We start from the raw sequence: 26,367 nt of genomic DNA on the forward strand, positions 1-26,367 counted from the left end.
TGAAAGCACTTACTTAGGTTAGTATCTACATTAAAACAGAACGAAAAACATATTTGAGCCTAACCAAAGGTTGCCAAATATTTGCTAAAGAAGAGGTCACATTGCTCAATATTACATGATTGTACAATGCAATTCCCCATCAGAATGCATGTGTGCAAAGTGTAGAGTTGATGTTGTCATGGAAACAACTGGATTTGCTATGAGTTGCATGATTTATTTTTTTATTTTAAGTACCTACATTCAGAGTGGGAGTATGCGGCAAAGGAAAGGGTTTATCAGACAGCATCAATAGGCATGTTCCCCACCACTGGCATAATTCTTATCTGCTAATGTAATTGATTTCTCCCCATTCATATCCAGTTTCAACAGAAAAAAAAACATTTGGATGAAAATAAAACATGCATGGTTCTGCACATTATATCACCAAAAATATCCCCACCAAATTGAAAAAAAATGTTGCAACCATTAAAATTAACTGATACATAGTGAGAATCTTCCTGGCTGTAAGGCAAAAAAGTTATTTTTAGTTGAATTCTAAAAAAAGGGAATTTTTTAGTAAAAATGTGATGGTATTTTGGCCTAAACCTGGAACCAAATTGGATTTAGGCTGGTATTTATTCTAAATGGAAAACAGTCAAACATTTAAAGATGGATTTAATGCTGCTGAAAATCTTGTAAGATGTTTTTATGAGACGAAAATATTACAGTAGGTTGTATTTAGACAAAAAGCACATTAACTAGAATTTACAAATGTTTGAAGTAATTTGGAGAAGGAGGTGATAATTATGTGCATTTCTTCCTAGGGAAATCTAAACACTAACACATTTCCAAATAAATGGTAATTTACTAATGAAAGGACACATTTAAAAGTCTCAGCAGTAAATTACAACTACCTAGAGCAGATATTTAAAGGTGCTGAGATTCCAGGTTGAGAAAGTCAACATTAATAATCAGTGCTAAGATATGTGTATTACAGAACAGCATGAGTTCGTGTGTGTGTGTGCGCGTGTGAGTGAGACTTTAGCACCCTCGTGGCAAAGACAGCGTCTGCTCTGCAGGTATCTCTGTCCAAGAAAAGACACATGCAAGAATGTAGCAGGGAAACTCCCTTCCACTCCAGGAGTACCTCTTCCACACCCCTGGAGTAAATACACACCCACCTAGTGTGACAAAGTTCCTCCTCTACCTTGGTGGGTCCTGCCCTTATTGGCAGATTTGCTCACCTCAGTGATTTTCCCCACAGTCTGGGTCAACTCCTCTTGTGTCTGATCAGGAGTTGGGAGGTTTGGGGGGAACTCGGGCCTGCCCTCTACTCCGGGTTCCAGCCCAGGGCCCTGTGGATTGCAGCTGTCTGTAGTGCCTCCTGTAACAGCTGCATGACAGCTACACCTCCCTGGGCTACTTCCCCATGGCCTCCTCCAAACACCTTCTTTATCCTCACCACAGGATCTTCCTCCTGGTGTCCGATAACGCTTGTACTCCTTAGTCCCCCAGCAGCACAGCCTCTCACTCTCAGCTCCTTGTGCCTCTTGCTCCCAGCTCCTCACACGCACTTCCTCTCCTCTGGCTTCCCCCTCCCTGACTGGAGTGAGCTCCTTTTTAAACCCAGGTGCCCTGATTAGCCTGCCTTGATTGGCTGCAGGTGTTCTAATCAGCCTGTCTGCCTGAATTGGTTCTAGCAGGTTCCTGATTACTCTAGTGCAGCCCCTGCTCTGGTCACTCAGGGAACAGAAAACTACTCAGCCAGTGACCAGTATATTTGCCCTCTACCAAACTCCTGCATGGGTCCTCCCCTTAGGCTGGGGGGAGGCCCTTTAGAAGTGGGCGGGCTTTGCCCGCCCACCCCCGCTGGATGTCAATAGGACCAGACTCCTGCATCGCACTGGCCTGGCTCTGTCACACTAGTGAATACAGTAAAGGCAGTAATAAGGCTGGCTCCTTCTTATTTCAGCTCCTTTACAGTTAAATGCTTAGATGGCTACAGGAATAGCTACACTGCACCATGTGACCTGCTAGCCCTGTAAAAGCCATCAGCAAGCATTCCATGAACCACAGTTTGAGAATCACTGGATTAAGCAAATAGCAGAAAATTCTGGTGAAATAATTTTAACAAAGGAAAAAATCCTATACTAGACAGCAAAACCTTGTCTTCCATTCAAATACTTCTCACAGCAATTGCAATCTGCCCCTTCTCATGTGGAGAGCTTCACTCTGCACAGTATACTAAGGGGCTCCTCCCCAAATCCTAACTCTTTCTATGCAATGGCCACTCTCACCCCAGTTGTGCTTGAGTTTGGGATACGCTCTGGCACTAAAATTTCACAAAGTCTACAACAGACCGCTGCCAATACAAAGCTGCAAATAAAATGTTTAGATATTTGGCGCAGAATGTATCAATCAGAGCCTCCCAATAGCAGCACAATGCACCTGTGCTCAATGATCTACACTGACTGTTTCTTGGTTTCTCGATCAAGTTTAAGGTTTTGTTTTTAATCTAATCTATAAAAGCCTTAAACAGCTTGTGATCGTCCTATCTGGGACATCACCCCCCCTCCTCACACCATTCTCCTGCAGCTACAGTCAGCAGAGGTGCTTGATCTGGATTGCCATCTATTTAAAAGAGATTGGCAGGAGTGTGTGTTCTCCATGCAGGGCCTGTAACTCTGAGGGAAACATACTCCCTCTGCTCCAAAACAGTCCTGCTCTGTTGGCCTTTAGGGACTTTGGGGGGCGAGGGGGTGCAGGGACGGGGGGAGTAGCAAACATGGACTAGCATTTCTTTTCTTTATTATAGCAATACAAACAAACAATTTGACTTTTAACCTTTCATAGACTTCCCTTGTATAAAAATCCATAAATTCAAATACCTAATAACCATGAGTGTGAATTCATAACTACGGTTTATGCTTTCCATTATAACATTTCTCTAGTTCAATCAAAGAAACCTACTGATTATTTTGGGTAGTGAGGGAGGAAGAATGGAGTAGTAAAGTTAAAACTGAAGTTAACAACTGCATCCTTATGACGCAAAGGCCTTCCACGGTTATCACTAGGGAGAAACAAAATATCTTGAAAGAAAATATATTTTTCTGAGCAAATACCTTGGTTTAGTTGTGTGGCCTCTGTAATCTGAATTCCATTCACAGAACACTGTGCTCCATTCAGTGGTATTAAATTCACTGTACCGCTGAGATTTTCAAACACGCAGTGCTCACTTTCCAAATCGAGGCCATGAAGCACTAAAATGCCCCAGAGCAAAGAGAAGAGTTATTTTCCTAGCATTTAATGAGATTTGGAATTTTTTTTCATTGATTGTGGGTGCATATCACCAGGCATTTGAGTATGTATTAGTCACTTTATTCTGGACAATATTCTGTGTCCTCTCCACCAACCCATGTGGACATTTGGTTTGCCTCTTTTTTTGGTAGAGACAACTTTTCTTCTAATTCCACTGGACAATAATGCCTTTCAGACAAATCTTAAATTGTGGGAGCAATTATTTTTATCTACATGTGTAACTTGGGGGCAATTATATTTAATCTGAAAATACAGGATGTTTATAATGTAGAATACTTAATGCTTGTCTGCAGTCATAATTATTAAAGGATAGTCACGACAGAACAGAAACTCAGGTTTCCCATCCCCATGCTTTATTCACTAGACCACGTAGCTTTTTTTCACGTCCCACGTGCATTTTCATGGACAAATAGCCTGTGTTTTTCACCATAATCAGATAACCATACAGTATTTTGTCAAACATTTCAGAGTCCAGGACACACACTAATTTAATGGAAGCTTTACAAACACAAAACCAGGCATATTTTGACCAAAGAAACCTGTTATAAAATATGCCCAATTCCAATTTCTCAAATTATACCCAAAGGATATGGTTTTATCAACAGACGCTACTATCAATGTCACTTGACATAGCATATGCCCACTGAATTATGATCATGAAAACCAATGTATCGAAATGCAGTTCTCTTGTGTATTTTGTTTTTTAAAAGAGTATTAATGTACATTCATAATCAGCAAAATATATGAATATCAGTAACTAAAGAGGAGGGGAAATTTTAAACATGTAGTATGTTTGAATGTTGGAAGAGAAATGGACATTAGAAGGAAGGATGGATATAAAAATGTCTCAACTTTCTTACCTATATCCTGTTCTGTCGCAGCATCTTCTCTGCCAACATATGTTTGGCCCTCCTAGACAGGGGAAAAAGCTATTTTTTTTAACTCTTCAAAATAAGATAGGATACATTATTTTATTACTCATCCCCATAGACACAGTACTTCAGATCAAATTACTGTTTACACATAATATTTTGATTATCTAGGAACAATTTTAAATTGCTTTATCAGACAATCTTTATTATAAAACATTGTTAGTTCAAATTTTACTTATATTGAGCAAAACCACCTTGATGGTTCTTAGGCAACTCATCTATATTTGGATTTCAATTCAAGCTTTACAACAAGATGAATGAAAAACCAGTAGAGCCTGCAAGAATGTCATACATCTATCACCGGTTAAAGCGTTGACCCTCAGGATAGACCTAGGCTCTAACTGATTGGTATTTTAATTTGAACAAGTTATAGCCTTTTTACAGCTGATGTGACAGCACTGGAGAAACGTAATGATCACTTCCTGTACATTATAAAATAATACTATAATTAAAAGTTGTCTATTTAAAAATCATGAGGCAGACAAAGGCTGCGGAAGCACAGAAGTGTGTTTACCTTCAAGTGATACAAGATGATCCCAGTACTGAGAAGATCATCATCAATGCCAATAAGGTGAGGCAGTTCCGAATCTAAAACGACACCAATTCCTTCTTTCCTCAGGGCTAAGGTTTGTTCCTGCAATGACAAAAAATTACAAAAATTTACTTTCTTCTCAAAGGAGAAAGAGGGTATTACTGTTAATTCTCTATTTAATTAACGCTTTTTAATTAATCAGTAAGACAAAGTCTACGCTGCACATCACCTACATGTAGGGTATGTGTAGCTACACAGAGCGGAAAAAAGCAAGCTGTGACCACGCTGCACGTGTCAATGGAAGGCTTTGGCTGTAGGGAGGCAGGAGGAAAGCCACTGACAGCTTCCCTCTGCCCATGCCCTTCCTCACTGCCTCCTTGTGAGAGCTTTTCCCCCTACAGTGAAAGTCTTGGGCAGTGGGGAGCTGCCAGAGCCTGTTGCCAGAGACTTTCCCTGCAGTGGTGAAAGGCTCCAGCAGATCCCTGCTGTGGAGAAAGCGCCAGCAGGACACTACATTGCTATTTTTAGAAGGGGTAGGCACTGTTTGGGCAAGTAGAGAGCCCGGTAGGGTACACATCCATAGAGTGCGAGCAAGTCTCTGATCTACTCATCCAAGCAGTGCCTCACTATCTATACTATTATTTAATCCAGCTAGGGGGGCACGTAGCAAATGTGCAGCATAGACACACCTCAAGTTGACCTTTTGTACAGTGTCCTGAAGGAAATAAACAAGCCTGAAAAATTAGATTTCAATTTTCAAATGGGAATTCCAAGCTTGCTATTCAGGAATTCTATAAATTCTATAAATGTATATAGGAATAGTCAGTAAAGCAGCTGTATTACAGCAGATTAAGAGGATTACTCAAAAGAACCCTATAGTAATATTGGCTGAATGGAATTTATATACTATTTTTGATGTTGTATGAAGAGTTTGGATATTCATATGGAATTTGTAAGCATAAGATATGGAAAATTGAGAGTTCAAATATTGGGAGTCCTCATAATGAGCCTGGAAGATTGAAAAACCAACAAGCCTGAGTAATTAGCGTAACCTGTAATGTAACAGTAGCATAGAATATTGACAGCAATAAACAAACAGTTGCAGCCATAATTTCAATTGTACACAATTCAAGTGCTTGATTCCATTGGGACTACTCATAGAGAAAAGTACCATTCAGCATGAGTAAAAGTGCAACCTTTAAGTGATAAATGATTTCTGGTAACATCTTTAAAACATAATACTCTATTGATGTATTTAATATATACAACAAGACCAGAAACAACAGCTTGTTTTGAAATAAAGTTTAGTATAATATTTATATAAAATTAAAAAAACAAGGTTTAGATATAAAAGTACCTTTATTATTGAAGTTTGGTTTTGGTTTTGTTTCGTTTTGAAATATAAACCACACAGCAAAACTCCAAAGGAATCAGGATTTATTTTTCTTAAACAAGTGAAATTGACATTGTAAAAAAGAGAAATTAGCAAATCTCACAGACATGCACTTTTCTAGTGGCACTTCTAAACACACAAGATATATGTCTAGTGACAGTGGAATGACTATTGCCTGTTCATCGATGTGTACCCTACAGGGTCATGCAAGACCTTACAATGTTTGCACATGTGGGCAGACTTGCTATGCAAGTTCCCCTAAGTACAGCAGGTTGACATAAATCTGAACAATATTTTCCAGCATTGCCTCTGTCAAGCCAAAATGTTACAATGACAAGACAAACACCCCAAACAAAAACAAAACAAAAAAAACCCCTCACAATGGTAAAATATGAATTAAAGTTTTCAAGAGTTCAGAAAACAAACGAATTCGTGATTAATGCTGCCCTGCAGCTCTCTGACATTCAAACTGCATTTGGCAACTCCTTGATATTGTAGAAATGTCACCTTATAAAACTAAAATGTAGAGCTTAAATCATTGTTCAAGTGAAAAAGTAATTTCAGACAAAAACATCTATCACATATTAAATATTTATTGAGTAAGATCTACTGATATACATTATTTATAACACTCCTATATGACAAGACTGAATACTTCAAAACACTACAGGTTTATGGCCGTTTGCAAATTGCTGGCGGTTTTGGCCCAACGCAACACATGAAATATTTAGAGCTAAACATATTTTTTCTGCAGAACAAATCACTTGCTAACATCCCTTGCTGAGGCAAAAAATAGGCTTGCTAGGATGTACAGAAATCATAACTGGGGGAAAAAATCAATTATGAATAATTAAGAGCAATGAAAAATGCTTCTCCTTTTGGCTAGTAAACATTTAAATTTACTGACTACTATTAAAAATAAAATGGTTAATTATGATTTAAAAGTGATGTGTTGTTCATTTATTCAGATCTAAAAACAGAAAATCAACTGAATCTCATTATCAATCTCCCATTTTGGCTATATTCCTAAAAATTATATACATATAATGCATCCTATTAGTGTATGTTTTACAGACAGAGCTTATAGCACCACTACAGTTAAGGTTACCTAACACTTTCCATTTAAGACCTGTTTTCAGGTGTTTAAAATTTTTTGGAACTTAAACCATTTGGGCCAAGCCCGTCAACAGCAATTTTAGGCCCCAGGTTGTCCCCAGCCAGGTGCGGGGCCCAGGGCGGTGGTGACGAATCCGTCACTTCTGGGACTGACCACGCTGAGCTGGCCAATCATAGGACCTGGAGCGGTCACTACCCTGCAGCCTGCCCGGCGGGCAGGATCAAACCCGGGACCTCTAGAGCTAATTGCGTGAGCTTCTACCGCATGAGCTAAAAACCATATGGCTCTTAGCTAAGGCTGTAAAGCAGACTCATTAATCTCTCTCTAAATGGTCTCGGTGCCACTAGATGGGACAGAACACCAGTCCCAGGAGGTGTGTGGGGTACACATGGGGTACACATGCACTATCCCCGCAGAGGACAACTGAGCTTGCTCCATACTGGGGCTTCAGGACTGAGCAGGACTTTCCCTGCAATTGCTCCTCCTGCCAACCAGGGACTCCTTGGGCACTGGAACCAAGATGAAGAGTTCTGTCTCTCTTCTGCTCTCAATAACCCTCTACTTACTAGCACCCAGTCAGTGTGGAAAAGAAAAAAGCTGCCTGAGCTGTGAAACTACCAGGAATCACATTCCCCTTTTGTGAATGGTTCACATAGAGGACAACAGCCTACTACTGCAGTTACTCCATTACCACAAGCAGTAGAGGTCTGCCCTCTAGAGCTAAAAGATCCACTCCTGCCAATGATCTATTTGGAGGTCAATATGGTTACATATGATACAATGTGTTTGTCATTATCACAAACAGATAAGTAAGAGTTAACAGAACAGAAGCACTTCATATCTCTTTTGCCTGTGAAGGGTTAACAAAATCAGTGAGCCTGGCTGTCACCTGACCAGAGGACCAATCAGGGGACAGGATACTTTCAAATCTTGAGAGAGGGAAGCCTTTGTGTGTGCTGTTAGTTTTTGGTTGTTGTTCACTCTGGGGCTCAGAGGGACCAGATGTGCAACCAGGTTTCTCTCCAATCTCTCTGATACAGGCTCTTATAAGTTCAGAATAGTAAGTATTAGGTAGATAAGGTGAGTTAGGCTTATGTTTGTTTTCTTTATTTGCAAATGTGTATTTGGCTGGAAGGAGTTCAAATTTGTATTTTGCTGAAAGGATTTTAATTTGTACTTGTGTACTTAGGCTGGAGGGGTATTCCCAGTGTCTATAGCTGAAAGACCCTGTAAATATTCCATCTTAAATTTACAAAGATAATTTTTACTGTTTTTCTCCCTTTAATTAAAAGCTTTTCTTGTTTAAGAACCTGATTGTTTTTTTATTCTGGTGAGACCCCAGGGGACGGGGTCTGGATTCACCAGGGAATTGGTGTGGAGAAAAGAGGGAAGGGGGAGAGAGAGGCTAATTTCTCTCTGTGTTAGGATTACTGTCTCTCTCAGGGAGAGTCTGGAAGGGGGAGAGAGAAGGAGGGGGGAAGGTGAATTTTCCTCTCTGTTTTAAGATTCAAGGAGTTTGAATCACAGTGATCTTCCAGGGTAACCCAGGGAGGGGAAGCCTGGGAGAGGCAACGGTGAGGGAAAGAGTTTACTTTCCTTGTGTTAAGATCCAGAGGGTCTGGGTCTTGGGGGTCCCTGGGCAAGGTTTTGGGGGGACCAGAGTGTACCAGGCACTTAAATTCCTGGTTGGTGGCAGCGTTACAAGTACTAAGCTGGTAATTGAGCTTAGAGGAATTCATGCTGGTACCCCATCTTTTGGACGCTAAGGTTCAAAGTGGGGAACTATATCATGACAGTCATAGTGCTTTTTTAAAATCTTAGGATATTATAAGGATCTCCACAGTGTCCTATGTCATCTCGACACTGTCCCTAGTACATGGACTCCCAAACATGAACAAAAGTTCTGAGAAAGGAAGGCACAACATCCAACTTTAAGGATGCCCTCCATATGAAGTTGGGACACTTTTTAAAAAAAAGTACACCATGAAGAGAAACTTCCTCTGAACTGCATAAAACTCAGAAATACAACTGCACACAGTTTTTTCATTAGGGTTGCATCAGTCCATCCATAGCCATTATGGAGGCACTCTCTTGGGTTCTTCCAACCTCAGTTTCAGCCAGGTGAGCCCTACAAAATACTATAGTGAAAAGTGAAAATTTCCTTCTAGCTTGATCAGTGTGCTGTGAGTGGGTGTAGGGATGGAAGTTGGAGAGAGAAATTTTCTAACCCCAAATGTAGAGATCCTGTTCATCCTGAGGATGTTGTAAACAAGGATCATTATCAATTATGACCTCAAAGTAATGGAAGCAGTAGTCTCTCTCTCACACACACACACACACACACACACACACACACACACACACACCTTATGTCAGTACAAGAAAAGTTGTCTTTCCCTACTGCAATTCCGGTCAGAGTAGGGGAGACAGGGTCAGCAAGAGAGCAATCCTACTCTTACTGGCAGCTTCTTTTAACTCTTGTTATCATAAGGAATGATAAGGTGAGTTTTTGTAACAATACCTGCTACTGCTCCGTCAGTGCTGTCTTCCTCCCCCCGCCCTGCCCCCCCCCCACACACACAAGGTCACTGGAATGCTATCACACAAAGGACAACCTCTCCTTTGTGGAAAACCAACAAGAAAAGGGAAGATACCAGAAGAAGGAAGGCCAGCCAAATAGAAATAGCCCTTGCATCATCCCACAGGTCACAATAAGATCAGTTCCCATGGAGGCAGGATCCTCACTGTAAGTAAGTCAGACGTCTTTATGAAGCAAATAAATGCTTAGGCTTGTTCCATGGCTTGATTCGCCTGGATTTGTATAGCAATTTTTCTAAAGTTGTGAACCAATTATTCAAGTTACAGCGTGAAAAAGCTCAAAAATTATAATTTTGAAAATGAACAGAAGCTCAGGTTTCTATTTTTAAAACCTGGAGATACTGCATGCATTGACTTTTCACTTATCACTGAACAGAAAAAAAAATCATTGTATTATTTTCAACAGACTATAAATACAAAAAGGCCAAAGAGCAGAACACGAAGTATCAAACAATAGTATAATAAGCTGTAGTTTTATACTGAAAAGTGACTTTGTAAAAATTAAATTTTTTTGGAAACTCACTAACTTCCAGATCAAATGTGCTCAGTTGACAACTAAACGCCCAGATTCAGGAAAGCATCCCTATTCAGGACAGCATTTCAGCACGCTTAATTTGAGCAATGCTTAAATACTTTCCTGAATCAAGGCTACAAGAATGGGATTTTAGTTGTTTATCTAAATGACAGCCCTGGGTTCCTTCTTGTTCTCCTATGGTCAGAAACATATTCTGAAACTGCAATTTCTTTAATAACTCTGTGGAAGACGTGAGTGCCCAAATAGAATCTCACTCACTCCCACAGAACTATATTAGTCTGTAGTGCTAACTAGGAGTAAAAGCTTTATTGACCCAATCCCGCAGTGAAGATCTCCTCTTTAAATTTTTTGAAAGTATGGTTCTAAAATACTTGTTTGAATCTTTGGGCTAGGCATCTTGAACCACGTAAAATGTGTACCAGAAAATACGCAGTAAGCAGAAATTCAAACTTTGTTTTAGTACCTTTACCTGTATGGAAAATGCAAATCATATCTCGTATAAGTTTTCTTTAAAGCCAACAGTACAGTCACTTGAAGAAATGTAGAGGGTCCAAAAGTACACTTTAAATATTCCCTGATCAGTATTAGTATTCTAAGAGGCATCCAGTTAGTCACACTTTCTAATGCTATTGGCACTGCACCTATTAAAATGGTAAATAATTATGACACTGCCCTTTTAATAAACTCCAAGAGGTTCAGCTTAATTTCCACTATACTTTCCACTGCAAAAACTTAATTCCTTATTTAAATATTAAACAGTTAACTGCTGGCACACAGTTCAGAGAACACATTGCACAGACATTTCTGATAAAATAGAACATTACATTGGCTGAGTAAATTGTCCAGATGTCTATATTTAAATTATGCAAAAATACATAATTCCAAATTAAAGAAATTATTTTGTAAAAATATGCAATGGCAAAAGTCCCTGCATTAGCATAACCAGAGAAGATTTTTGTGGTAACAGAAACTTCTGGTGTATTTGAACAAAAATATGTCCTAATATCCTGGGTTCACAATGTTTGAAAGTTTTCTGTGGTCTGGCACTAACATTTAACGCCATATACCAAAAAATACATACATAACTATACACAAAAAAAAATTCTTAATTCATTACTTGTTTTTCCTCTAGATATATTTCTGTTTTTACATGATCCCTTTTAGATATTTGGAAACTTGAAACTAATCTGTTTCCTTGGAAAAGAAAAATGTTTCTATCATTCTGCATATTGTGTTTGTTTCGTTAAATTTCAAAATAAATAAACAAACAAACAAACAGAGGAGAAAGAATTACATAGGCTATGCATGCAGAGAAAAAAGTCAGTGAAACAGTGTCATTAAGTAGAGTTCCTATACAATTTCGAACTGAACTAAGACCCCTACAATTTTAAGCAAAAAGGACCAGGAATAGTCAGCTAAAGTTTTTCTTGCTTTTGTAGGCTTTCATGACATTAGTGTATCTTAATTTTAAATTCATTTGCATTTATTTTAATATTCTATGTGAAACCTTTAAAAAGTCTGTCATATAACTTTGCCTTTAAAAAGTTAAAAAATACCATGAACATGAAATGAAAATGAATAAATGCTATTGAAAGCTACACATTATACATAAACTTTATGTTGCTATACTGTAAGAAAAGTTAATCCTCTGTTTATACAGAACTTATTTTCAGAAGAACCAGATACCAAGTTACTCTTACAACTTCCTTCATTACAAATACATAGCCTGATCCTGCACTCCTGGGGTACACATAATGCCCACTAACTTTAGATCATTATCAAATCCCTCAGGAAAGAAGTGCACACACGCAACTTGAGAGGGTCAAAGCAAGGGGTATGCACGTGGAGGAGAGAATGGGAACAAGAAATGGAGCATGAAGGGGAGAGCAAGTAGTGTGGAGATGGAATTGGTTAACTGGGGCCAAGGATTACACACACAGATCTGTCCGAAGGTAATTTTCACATGACATATACAAATTTGTAAGACTAGTTCTCATCATGTCTCTCTGATAGACTTTGTCTTGGCAAGAGCTGGGATGTTTGCTGGGTTTTTGATGCAAAGACCATTGAAGTCAATGGGAGACTTTCCATCAACTTCAGTGCACTTTGGATCATATCCTAACACTAGCACCACTCTTCTGGTGTACATGAAGAATGGGATGTGACTCCAAGACAGAGTATCTGTGGAGGTATTTTAATGAAGGAAAGTACATGCTTAACACTGAATTTAGAATTTAACCTTATACAAAATGAGCATTTTAAAAGCTAACATAAGAAAGTTATTACATACTGCAGAAGCGTTTATGTTTTATCTAAAATAGCTGAAGTGTTTTGCTTTTTTAATTAAACAAGAATCAAACAAACACAAAGAATATTTTTTTCATCCCATTTCCATTAAAAAGCTCTTTCTTTTTCAGAACAATAAGTTGGTGAATATAAGGGTTGTCAGTTAATCGCAATTAACTCACGTCATTAACTAAAAAAAATTAATCACAAATAAACAAAATTGCGATTATATGCACTTATAACGATACCAATTGAAATTTATTAAATATTTTCTGCTGTTTTTCTACATTTTCAATATTGATTTCTATTACAACACAAATTACAAAGTTCCCAGTGCTCACTTATGATTTTTATTACAAATATATACACTGTAAAAACAAAAGAAATAGTATCTTTCAATTCACCTCATGTAAGTACTGAAGTGCAATCTCTTTATCATGAAAGTGTAACTTACAAATGCACATTTTTTTGGTTACATAACTGCACTCAAAAATAAAACACTGTAAAACTTTAGAGTCTACAAGTCCACCCAGTCCTACTTCTTATTCTGCCAATGCTAAGACAAACAAGTTTGTTTACATTGACGGGAGATACTGCTGCCTGCTTCTCACTTACGTTACCTGAAAGTGAGAAAAGGTGTTCACATGGCACTTTTGTAGCCAGCATTGCAAGGTATTTACATGCTGCATATGCTGAACATCTGTATGCCACTTCATGCTTTGGCCACTGTTCCAGAGAACATGCTTCCATGCTGATAATTCTAGTTAAAAAAATAATGCGTCAATTAAATTTGTAACTGTGCTCCTGCTCTGTTTTACCTGCATTCTGCATATATTTCATGTGATAGCAGTCTTGGATGATGACTCAGCACATATTCATTTTAAGAACATTTTCACAGCACATTTGACAAAACGCAAAGGTGGTACCGAAGTGAGATTTCTAAAAATAGCTACAGCACTCAACCCAAGGTTTAAGAATCTGAAGTGCCTCCCAAAATCTCAGAGGGACGAGATGTGGAGCATGCTTTTAGAAGTCTTAAAAGAGCAACACTCTGATGCGGAAACTACAGAATCCAAACCACCAAAAAAGAAAATCAACCTTCTGCTGAGGGCATCCGACTCGGATGACGAAAATGAACATGCGTAAGTCCACACTGCTTTGAATCATTATCAAGCAGAACCCATCATCTGCATGGAAGCATGTCCTCTGGAAAGGTGGCTGAAGTTTGAAGGGACATATGAATCTTTAACGCATCTGGAATGTAAATATCTTGCAACACCAGCTACAACAGTGCCACGTGAATGCCTATTCTCACTTTCAGGTGACAATGTAAACCAGAAGCAGGCAGCATTATCGTCTACAAATTGTAAACGATCTTGTTTGTCTGAGTGATTGGCTGACCAAGAAGTAGGACTGAGCGGACTTGTAGGCTCTGAAGTTTTACATTGTTTTATTTTTGAATGCAGTTTTTTTTGTTTTTGTTTTTTACATAAGTCTACATTTGTAAGTTCAACTTTCATGGTAAAGAGATTGCATTACAGTACTTGTATGAGGTGAATTGAAAAATACTTCTTTTGTTTTTTACAGTGCAAATATTTGTAATAAAAAATAAATATAAAGTGAGCACTGCACATTTTGTATTCTGTGTTGCAATTAAAATTAATATATTTGAAAATGTAGTAAACATCCACAAATATTTAAAATAGATGGTATTCTATTGTTAACAGAATAATTAATGGCATGATTACGTTTTTTAATCACGATTATGATTAATTTTTTTAATCGCTAAACAGCCCAAGTGAATATGGATAAACACATAACAAATGATACAGAAAGAAAAGTAAGAGTTACAAATCCCAATGAGAAACTTATTTAATTAGACAAATTTTACAACTCTAAAGGTAAATTTTAAATACTATGAAACATGCAAATTGCACATACAAATACAACATAGAGTTTCTTGATTTCAGCTTCTGTTTACAATATCTGATAATTAAGTTAAAATGTTAAAAACTATATATGAATGTGAATGTCTACAGAATTATCTCATTTGTATATTTCAATTGTTTTAATGAAAGCTCTAGTAATTCATCTAGAAAAATAATTCCATTCTTTTGTGCTATAAAACTTCACTGATTTACAACTCAGCTTGTTTGGCTTTATGACTGTCTAGCAACATGCAACTGAATAGAAGGAGGATTTACAAGTTAAATTGAGTATAAACGAAAAGTGGCTAAGTTAGTAAATTTAGGAATCTTCTCTGTTTAAGTTATAAGTATAGTTACAGACTGCACAGGATTTTACACCTAATGCAAAGTAATGGTGAACTGTTTTTTCTAGTAGCAAACAAGCAATATACTTCTAGTGATATGCAACTGGGATGTGTGATTATATATCACAAGAAACATACATTTGTATGGTTATAAATAGAATATGTGACACAAGTGACCATTTATTCAAAAATTTAAGCAGCTAAACATTTATTTTTATTTAAAAAGTTGTAATTGAGCAATGTGGTTAGAGCAAAGTATTTCAAGAACTGCCTTTGAAGAAACCAGAAAGAAAAAAAAGAAAAGACAATAAAAAGGAAGACAGCACAATAATCCCAAAAGCATTTTCCTTCTATTTTCTGTAAAAATGCTAGACACCGGATGATTACATGGACCATAACAACATGCAGGTGAGGGTACGGCTCAGCAAGGTGGTATAAGGAGCTGTTTCTCTCCATTAAAAAGTTCTTCTTTCACATTTGTCACTGAAGCAGAGAGGCCACTCTGCAAAGGCAGAACATACTGCATGCTGGGTTCTAATGTGTTTTGGCACCAGCAGTTGTAAATTAAAGTAGTGACAACTTTAAAACAATACTTTATAAAAAATAATTGCACTAAGGTTTGGTATTTTATTTTAAAAACCATTTTAGAGGGATTGGTATTTCCTGTTTCATAAGCAGGGTCCTATAAAAACCATAATTTCACAGAATGCACAGAAATTGCTAAATTAGCCCAGTACTGCAATCTTTCCAACCGGGGGGAGGCGGGAGTGGGCACGTGGCTCTTACTGTATGATAGCAACATGTCATAGCCCCAGTATGGGTGAGAACATGGCAGTTGGTTTTATGCTTTGGTGCCACCATTTTCTCAGGTCCTTACTCATAAGAACAAGAGGACATTCAATCAGAGTCTAAAAGGTGGCAAATTCAAAATCAATAAAAGGAAATATTTTTCATACAATGAGCAATTAAATTGCAGAATTCATTGCCACAGGATGTCTCTGAGGACGAAAACTTAGCAGGATTCAAAAAGGGACTGGGCATTTATATGGGTAACAAACATGCAGATTTATAGTTAATGCTAACAAATTTTGAAAGCCGATCATGACTTAAACCAAACCAACTATTAGGGATGAGAATGTTTCTTGCATCTTCCTCTGAAACATCTGGTGCTGGCCACTGTCAGGTTGCAGACTGGACTAGAAGGATCTCAGGTCTAATCCAGTATGGAAATTCCTGTGTGCATCCTTTGTAGCCACAGGCATTGAATGCTAGAAAACACCACTACAGAAAGCTTTACAAATATTAACTAAGTGGAAGAGGACTACGAAAACAAATGACCTTTAAAGTCAGTGACTACCTTTCCAACTTAGCAACTTATTTATTTGTGTTAATAGAGATTTATGTTTTGAAGATAAACTTCACAAGTAAAAAGACCTCAATCGTAAAAAGCTCCTCAGTGCTCCTGTATACTGTAGCCCATTTACTAAGATCAGGCATGGTTCTGTGACCTTCTACAATCCACCTAGGCATAATGATGTGAAAAAGGTCACAATAGCAACTCTGAATCTAACATCTTTATGTAGCTTTCAATGTTTAGTTCTACGAGAATATTTTAGTGGTAATTTTAACAGATTTTTGCATTAATTTTGTGGGGAAACAGAGTTTATAATGGCTTTTATGGTAGTTGATGAGTGCATTATCATCTTACATTTTTCCCAGAAATAATTTGCTCATTTTCACCAGGTCACTGACATCAAATACAGGTTGTCACTTATGGGAAAGCAAATTAAGAGTCTATTAAAAGGTCAACAAATAGCAAAAAATATATTCCTTTTGATCTCAAGTCAAATGATCAAAGATGTTACAAGGACAGAATAAGATGCCCTTTAAAACTATCAATTTGATTTTGTGTACTAAAAGCATAAACTAACTGGCACTCTAGCACAAATGTCATTAGTAATTGGTTGTGTGTGTAAAATGGCTATGGATTTTGACACTTTCCTTTTGTAATCCTGGTTCACTCAGGGCAAGAAGAATAAACTATCAGGTATGTGACTCTGCCCTTAATTGTTTATTTCACTGAAAAAAAAACCCCAGTATCTAGGTACACACTTAAGTTTATTGCTAATGCAATTATAAATTATACAGTATACTCTATTTACAATATACTCAGTGTGACAGACCCAAGCCAGTGGGGTACAGGAGTCTGGTAGAGGGCAAATATACTGGTCACTGGCTGAGTAGTTTTCTGTTCCCAGAGTGATCAGAGCAGGGGCTGCACTAGAGTAATCAGAAACCTGCTAGAACCAATTCAGGCAGACAGGCTGATTAGAACACCTGCAGCCAATCAAGGCAGGCTAATCAGGGCACCTGGGTTTAAAAAGGAGCTCACTCCAGTCAGGGAGGAAGGAGCCAGAGGAGAGGAAGTGCCTGTGAGGAGCTGGGAGCAAGAGACACAAGGAGCTGAGAGGGAGAGGCTGTGCTGCTGGAGGACTAAGGAGTACAAGCGTTAATCTGACACCAGGAGGAAGGTCCTGTGGTGAGGATAAAGAAGGTGTTTGGAGGAGGCCATGGGGAAGTAGCCCAGGGAATTGTAGCTGTCATGCAGCTGTTACAGGAGGCACTATAGACAGCTGCAATCCACAGGGCCCTGGGCTGGAATCCAGAGTAGAGGGCGGGCCCGGGTTCCCCCCAAACCTCCCAACTCCTGATCAGACACAGGAGGAGTTGACCCAGACTGTGGGGAAGATCACTGAGGTGAGCAAATCTGCCAAATAAGCACAGGACCCACCAAGATAGAGGAGGAACTTTCTCACATCAGTCATTATCAAATTTAGAATTTTTACTAGACGCAGTGTAAAAGTCAGTAGAAAAGATACAAAAAAGTCTATAAACCAGAGAAGCAAAAAAAGTAATTCTATTTATCTGACAGGAAGAACATTAGGAAGTTTACAGTAACTACCATGTGAGAATTAACAGTTCCTCAATCCAAATGTTGAATTATAATCACGATAGAAGGGCCTCCACTTCAGTTATGGAAGACAATGAAGAGCACAGATTAATGGCAAGAAAGATAAAAGCATTCATAAAATACAATGGGCAAACAAAAGCAGTAGGAGATAAGGTATATACGGTAAGATCAAAAGATGGGAATACAAATACTTCCCAAAAACATATTCCCTGGGGAAATGTGTTACTTTAGTGGTTCTCAAACTTTTTGTATTGGCAACCCCTGTCAGACAGCAAACCACTAAGTGCAACATGCTTTATAAGTTAAAATCACATTTTTATATTTAACATTATTTTAAATCATAAATTTATAACCCTACTGAATGAATTTACCTTTTCTCACTGCTTTTAAATTAAGACAAACATTTTTGTCTAATTATTGTTATGAGTATAAAAGGTTTTTTTTTAAAGAGCTACTCTTTAATAGTGGGGGGAGGCACCAAGAAGCTTTGTCAATATCACCTTTCACAGCAACCTTAGCACCTCATTGCCACCTCTACTTCTGCACTGCTGCTGATGCCACCACTGCCTTCAGAGCTGGCACCTCTGAAGGCTGTGCCCCCACCACCAGCAGGGCAGATGTAAGGGTGGCAATAGGGTGATAAGTCTGCTGTGAAAGGTGATATTTGTATGTTTGTTAAGATCACTTTTCACAGCAGACTTGCTAGCTAGCTAGGAGGCTGCGAAAAGCAGTATTAACAAATATACAAATATCACTTTTCACAGCAGACTTTCTAGCACTCTATTGCTAGCATTACTTCTGCCCTGCTGCTGGAGGCAGGTGCTGCCTTCAGGGCTGGGAGGTAAGACAGTGGCAGCTGCTGGCCGGGCACCCAACTCTGAAGGCAACACCGGCACCAGCAGCAGCACAGAACTGCAGAAGTAAGGATGGCAATGCCATACCATGCCACTTTTAATTCTGCATAACATCTGACGTTTGTGCTGGAAGGGGTAGTGGCGGGGCAAATTTTGGGGTGGCTCTCCCCCCACCCTTCCACACACCATCCTACCTTTGTGTCTGACTGTTAAATTATACATTACTTTTTCTTTGCCAATCTCAGTGTTCTGATTGGTCTGTGGTTTAATGCAGCTTTTCAGCTGCTGAACAACCAAGCCCTCTAATGTTGTCTAAGTCCCACCTTTTCAGTCTCAAGACAACAAACCTGTGGGCATGATACTACAATCTGCAGAGTCCAATTTCCTTAAAGTGGTGATAATACAAATATATATTTTGATTAGGAACAATGATCACTGCATTATATGTTTACAATACTTTTTAAAGAAAATGCACTACATTGCACAGAAAGGTGTGTGTAATTTTCTAAAGTGCTGGATATAAATTATGTATTTTATAGCAGTCACTCTCTGTTTCGTGCACGTACTCACAACCCTCACGTAATAATCTCACAATTCCCTTAGGGGTCACAATCCCCAGTTTGAGAACCCCATCTTAGAATAACCTGCTCTTAAAATTAAAATGAATCTACGTTTGTGGATGAATCATCTAGTATTATTCCATAATGTTAAGGTCAGCAGAAATATTCTCACTAATGAACCCAGACTCCACAGTCCAAACATCGTATCTAGTACTGACGTTGACTAAGTACTGACTGCTATGAAGAGCTCTCATCTTGCTTTGCTGAAAAGATCAATGAAAAATTGAATGGAAGTAACCAAGAGAGAAAATTTCCATTACTGTCTATATTGCATTGCCCATCCCATGATCCCTGGCAGAGTCTTGGTCTCATCACATTTGCCAAATATCAACATGACCTACACATTTTGGATCCATACTCCTTCCGGCTAATAAAAGCCAGTGAGGAACAGCTACACCCACTACTAATAGAAATTATGAATGCTTCCTTCAGAACAGCAAACCTGTTATACTCCTTGAAAAATGCAATAGTCTTTCCAATCCTCAAGAAGCCATCAACTGACCATGAAGCTCTCTCCAACTACTGTCTTTGAAGCAACTTGCTGAATAGTCATTCAGGATTAGAGAAAACTTTCAGAAGCAATTAGCAATTTAAGGATTCCTTTACTTCTGGGTGCCCAGCATGAGACACCTTATAAGGCCTTGATTCGCAGAGGGCAGGGGCTCACAGAACTTTCTGAAAGTCAGACCCCTTTAAGGTGTCTCACGTAGGGCACTCAATAAAAAAAACTGGTCATGCAAAATTGCTAAACACTTTAGAAAATCCTGGTCTTAACTCCTGAATTTAATTGTTAAAGATTTCTTAGCAGAAATTCTGCTCACAAAACAAAGATCCAACGTAGCCCCTCTTTTAGTTGCATTTTCCTAACCTGGAAGCAAGATTCTGGCCACCTGGCTCATGCATTTTGCCAGGGTTCTTAACGTTTGCATTTTATAGTTTCTAAACCACTAACCAGTGAACGAAGATTATTTACCTCTGCCAGCACTTTGCAGTGGTGAGATTGTCCTGCTTTGTGAAACAAGAACCAAGCTTTGGAGTGGACAATTGGACTTGGTTGGGAAGTCATTCACAAAATGAATTTTCATCTAAAAATGATGATTCATCAAAACCAAAACTCTTTGTGGGAAAGGGTTGGTGTTCCAATTTTGAAATTTTTTTTGCAAATAGTTCTGAAATTGTCAAAAGGAACCATTTTGACATTTTTTAAAAAGTTCCATTTTTCAGCCCAAAACAACTGTTTTGACATTAAAATTAGTGTATAGTTTTAAAAAAATGAAAATGTTGAAATTGAAAAAAATGTATTCACCCAATCTGAATTATTTCAGATTATTGGTTAGATTTTTCCTTTTGGACCTATTTGGGATAGGAAAAAATTTCAAAATCTCAAATTCTCACTGGGTGGAAAAGCCTTTACGACCCAGCTGTACTGACAACGAGCTTTTTGTTGCCTTTCATGCTAGATCTAGAGATAACCAAACTTGACACTAATTTGGAGATGTCACTTTTCCCTCTTCTCCTTTCCTCCCACCTCTCCCCCATTCCTGGTCCAGCTGGTCAGAGTAGGCCAACTTGGGTAAGTTTTTAGAAGCTGGGAAGGGCTCTCTCTTTCACAGTGATTTGAAGTGTAGAGTTTGCCCTGGCAGTAGCAATCCAATGATACTTCCATCCACCATTAGTATTAATTTTCCTTGCCCATTTTATAGAACACAACACTTGTCTCAGATGGGATTCAGTAAGCAATCCAACATCCTCAGTAGGATCCAAGTGGGCCTACCATCTTCCACTGGATAACATGCAATAAGTGGTCATGTTCACCAGTTGGATGTGCCATTAATTACATGTTTGCATAGTGTAACAGACAAGATAAGTCTTTCTTCCTGGATGCCCTAAAGTTTTATGCTTACACAGGGACATGCACAAGGAGGCGCAAGCAGGAACATGCCCGTTGGCCCTCCCCGTCAGCGACACTATTCATCTAAAAAAAATTTCTGCCCCAGCCCCAGCGGATGACCCCCGTTTCGCTGACCCAGCCATTGCTTCCGCCACTGGACACAATTTGCTGACCCAGCTTTCAGCCGCATCTCTAACATGCCCCTCCAAAAGCTGTCAAATTTAAATTCACACACATGCCCCTGTGCTTACAAAAAATTAGCTATGACGTTTAATGTTTCAGGATTGTAGTAGCTGAATGAATACATAAATACATCGTGGTAAACTTCTGCCCCCTTTACCAAAATCACAGGGGTGTCTTACGGGTAGTACCATGATCCAAAAATCACAGCTCTCATGAAATGTAAAACACATCCACTACGGAAATGAAAGTGGCATAAAACTTTACATTTAACTTCCTTTCTCTCCTATAAAGTTTTTCAGCTATTTTTCATGACTTGCAAGTAAAAACCACTGACAGCAACAAATGAAGCCTAATACTGCTGCTTAAATCCCAACCCTTCCAGGACACCCAGGATGCTTTAAACTTAACATTTTCTGATAGAAAATAATTAGACTGTCCAACATGCCTGGTTTTAATTATTCCAATGGAAGTGGCCTAAGATCTTGGAATATGTAATTTCATTAGCATTTGAAGTCAATCTCTCTCTCTTTTTTTTCTAAATGAGACACCAACCAGAGCTGTGTGACATGGAAATAAATTTCAGATTAACATTTGTGATGTCTTTTAATGAAAGATAGATGAGAGGTAGCATCAAGACCAAAAAAATGTTGCGTATACAAGTAGGCTGTCCAACTGCTATTCTGAAAATGTAGCATCAATAGTGTAAACACTATCTCTATTATTGTTATTTTACAAAGAGGCAGTCCATAGCATTAAATCATTTCCAGAGGGAAAAAAAAATCAAATTTATTTAAAAAATATAAAAAATGATGTCACTTTTAGAATTTCTACCTTAGATCACCATATATTTATGTAAAACCACAGTGATTAAAAACTAGAAAAAATTTAACTGCATTCTTTCCAGGAACATTTTGGACAAGTTCATTTAAAATGGTTTTATGTTCTCAGCAAAGAAAGTATAATTTGGCCAGAAGTCTGCCAGAAGTCACGTTTCAACCTATAGGATGCTTCCTTTGTCTACCTTTAGCTTGCCTAGTCTATTTAGATTGTAGGCTCTTCAGGGCAAGGACTGTCTCCTGCTAAGCATATGTACAGCACCTAGCACAACAGAACTCAGACTTCAGCTAGGTTCTGCAGTTTTGGCTGTAATAAAAATAACTTACATTCAAAAACCCCAATATCAATAGAATGCCAAAGTTGCAAATATCAGAGGGGTAGCCCTGTTAGTCTGGATCTGTAAAAGCAGCAAGGAATCCTGTCGCACCTTATAGACTAACAGACGTTTTGGAGCATGAGCTTTCATGGGTGAATACCCACTTCGTCAGATGCATCTGACAAAGTGGGTATTCACCCACGAAAGCTCATGCTCCAAAACGTCTGTTAGTCTATAACGTGCCACAGGATTCTTTGCTGCTTTTAAAGTTGCAAAGTTAATCACTGAAAGGTTCAAAAATACCTGTGCAATCTTAAGTCTGCCCCTTGTGCCTATGCATTATAATAGTCTTTAATTGCATAATCACATTTTTCTACAGGACTCATGCCTCATTCAGTGCACAGAATGGACAGTATTCAGTGAATGGATACATTCCGATTTCCTTTTTTTAAAATCGCCATTCATTGTGTGGCTCCAAGTGTTATTTAATGCAAATCTTTCAAAACTTGCACTAAATACTAAGTTAATAATTTATTCATGGATATTTCCACTTTATTATGTCCAAGAGCAAAACAAACAATGAATTTATCTTTACAACATCCCTATAACGTAAGGGTTTATTGCTATCCTCATTTCACAGATGGAAAATGGAGGCACAGAGCAGTTAAGGGCAAAACTATCAAAAGTATTCACTACTTCTGGGTGCCCGACTTGTGAAACCTGGGGACTGATTTTTCAGAATACTTGTTAGTTGAACAGCACTTTATTTATGCAAACCACAGTAGCAATAGACTTCAGCTGCAGTCATGAGCATTCAGCACTTCTGCAAACCTGGCCCCTGATGACTCAAGATACTTGGAAAATGCAGAATACATAAACAGTGGCCATCTGAAAATTTTGGTTTAAGAGATTTGTTCTTACCACCTAGGAAATCTGTGGCAGAAGCAGGGATATAATCCAACTTTACACGGTGGCAATTCAACTTCCTTAACCTGAAGATTATGCTTTCTCTTTTTGCAATCCCCAGCCTCATTCACTATACACCTTCCAATTTCTCTAACTAATAAGGCAGTGGGCCTACTGAAAACAGCCTCATTCACTACCCAACTCCAATTCATTCCAAGAGCACAGTCCAGCCTGTGCACTGAACGAGCCAAAGGTCCTGATGAGAAAATAATATGTGATCATGTCATTAAAGACTGGATTATACCGCAGGGCGAAAGGGAGACAAATTACGGTTCCATGGGAAATGTAATTATGGCTTTTTCTAATTTAAGAAATGGACTTTGCAACCTTAACATTCTTTTATTGTGATTTTTTCAATGCAATTTCCCAATTTAAACAAAATTGAAAACAAATTCTGTCTTATGGAATCATATTGACCCCCAGTTTGGATAAGAACCTGTGTCTGGACCTTTGGATCCACAGCACAGACCTCTACCACTTAATCTAATAGACTGACTGGCAGAAATAGTGCACTGGTATTTTTTTTATGTGGACCACTGACTAGCAGGGGATGAGACATTCACTTTCCTAGTTGGTGGCATCATTATTTGCTGACGGCAGAGAAATGTACAAACTCAGAACTCATGGGTTCAATGCCAAGTTTTGGAGGGGAACATGTTCCAATAGTTTTACACCATTCGGCCTCTGTGCCCTCAGCTTCTCTGTCCTCCTTAGCTCTTATCTAACCTCCACATTCCCCAGCTCCTGCTCCCCTCCCCTTTTACTTCCCTCTCATCCCTCGCCCCTGAAAACCCCTCTTTCCCCCATTTCTTAGCCATGTGTATTTGAAACACATGCTTCCTCCTGCACATTGCCTTGGTGCCAGCACCAGGAGCACTGAGTGCACAGGAGAGAATCTCCTTGCTCTCACTTCTGGTGCCCATTGCCACAGAGACCCCAGGAAAAGCAGTTGCAGGGAAAATCCTGAACAGTCCCTGCAGCTCTGTTCTGGAACATGCTCAGTGCAGATGGAATCTTTGGATAATTTAGTTAAACTCTATTAAGTCTCTGCTGAGTGTGTGCAATTTTTCCTGTGGGATGAGGGGGGTTGTCTTATAAATTGGTTGAATTTGGCAATATTTTGCAGAGATAGCAAGAGAGACATCCCTGACACCAGAGTGACCTCTCCAGCCCATTCTCCCCTCCTCTCCCAACCAAACAGCAAGTCACTCTTCCAATTGGAAGCCCAGAGCTTCTCTATGCTTTGTTGTTTTGTTTTTAACATGCACCAAATAATATATTCATCTCTAAACTCAATCTTGGCTAAACTACTTTAGCTGAAAGCTTCCAAATAAATGAGACTGAGCTAGTGTGGCAAAGACATAAGCAACTGAACAGGGGCTTATAATAAGAAGAGTTGGACAACTTTAACTATAGGTGGGGCTACCAGTTCTGCCTAAGATAAACACTGAAAATACAGGCCTTTTTGTTCTCAATGTATGAAATGCTGTACTCACTGGATAGCTGGATTCCCAGTTCCCCAGAAGTATAATATATTTGACGCTTGCTAGAGCTGTGAACAAAGGACTTTACCAATAGGAACTCGATTAGAAAAAACTGTGAGAAAACATTTGAAGAGTTTGAAATTTAGAACATACCACATTGGCAGCTCCAATTCCCAATGGAAAAGTTTCTCCATGCAAACTTCAGGTGAGCTGATGAATGTGACCGGGATATACTTATTAAGGCAGAGAGATGATGTTTGCATTTCCCCCTACAACCAATAAGCAATTCTTTGTCTGCCTTTTTGGACATCAAGAAATATAACCACATCCCTTTGCTTCCATTCTCACCCCAACTCAATTAAATGTTTTTCTGGGTGACTGTAATAAAAACTCTAGTTAGATTTATCAGGACAAAGAACATTCTTAAGTCTGTAACTAACAATTAAATGATGGCAAAACATATTGCTATGTAACATTTGCATTGCTTTTCAAAGTTTTGGTTCTCCCCAGATTCTTTTTTAAAACAATGTCACTTCAGAGGCTGCTATAATAGACTTGTGTTGTCAGTGATATGATGTAGTTTCCAGAGCACCAATCTTTCATGCTTCAGTAGGGCAGCTTCTAGGACTTTTCGTTTTAGCATTGAGATAGCTGATCTTGCACCTTTTGATAGGGTTTCCTTTGAAGGAAGCATGGTCTCATGGTTAGGAATAGGAAGATTTATCCATCCTTACTTGGAAATTTATCTTCAAGATGTACAGTCCCCAGATTCCCCAAAGATCTTCACTCTGAGTGCTGCTTAGAAGTCAGGAGAGACCTGCCTGTCACTGCCTTAGCCCAGGACTCAAATCAGATTGGTTCTATACACCTTAATGGCAACTCTTTGAGGCTGCTGCCATCTTGTTCCACCACACACTGGCACCGCTGGCTTTGAATGATCAGTGGCGCTGACACCAATCTTCCAAATGGAAGATGCCTATCCTTGGGCATAGAAGCTCCTGCCCAGGCCTGCTGTTACCCTCCACTGTGCTAGCAGCCAGCAGCAGAGAGGACTAGTACAACTGCAGAAGGGGCAGCTGCTCACAAGGGAGCAGCTGGAGCTGCCAGAGTATTTCCTCTGCTCCTGACCTCCAGACAGAGAAGCAGCAGCATCAGGAGCCACAAGAGGAGAAGCAGACCCAAGGAGCTATTACAGCAACAGCAGCTCAGTACATCTTGTGGCAAGGGGGGAGCTGCAGCTACTCTGAACAAAAAGTAGCCCAGAAAGTAGAGGGTCAGTCCAC

The 26,367-nt window shown here is 38.9% G+C and overlaps 1 protein-coding gene across 6 annotated transcripts in view; it reads right to left on the reverse strand.

Annotated features, from left to right (window-relative positions):
* The window catches only part of KIF16B (kinesin family member 16B), a 218,987-nt gene that overhangs the window by 111,096 nt on the left and 81,524 nt on the right, over positions 1-26,367 (reverse strand). For all 6 annotated transcript variants that reach the window (XM_050952005.1, XM_050952007.1, XM_050952006.1 and 3 more), the window contains exons 13-15: positions 4,744-4,863; positions 4,158-4,209; positions 3,102-3,239 (exon numbers count right to left, since the gene is read on the reverse strand). In XM_050952005.1, the coding sequence (XP_050807962.1) occupies positions 3,102-3,239; positions 4,158-4,209; positions 4,744-4,863 (310 nt within the window). The remainder of the gene's footprint in view (positions 1-3,101; positions 3,240-4,157; positions 4,210-4,743; positions 4,864-26,367) is intronic.

Source organism: Gopherus flavomarginatus, chromosome 4 (assembly GCF_025201925.1).
Source record: "Gopherus flavomarginatus isolate rGopFla2 chromosome 4, rGopFla2.mat.asm, whole genome shotgun sequence".
NCBI lineage: Eukaryota > Metazoa > Chordata > Testudines > Testudinidae > Gopherus > Gopherus flavomarginatus.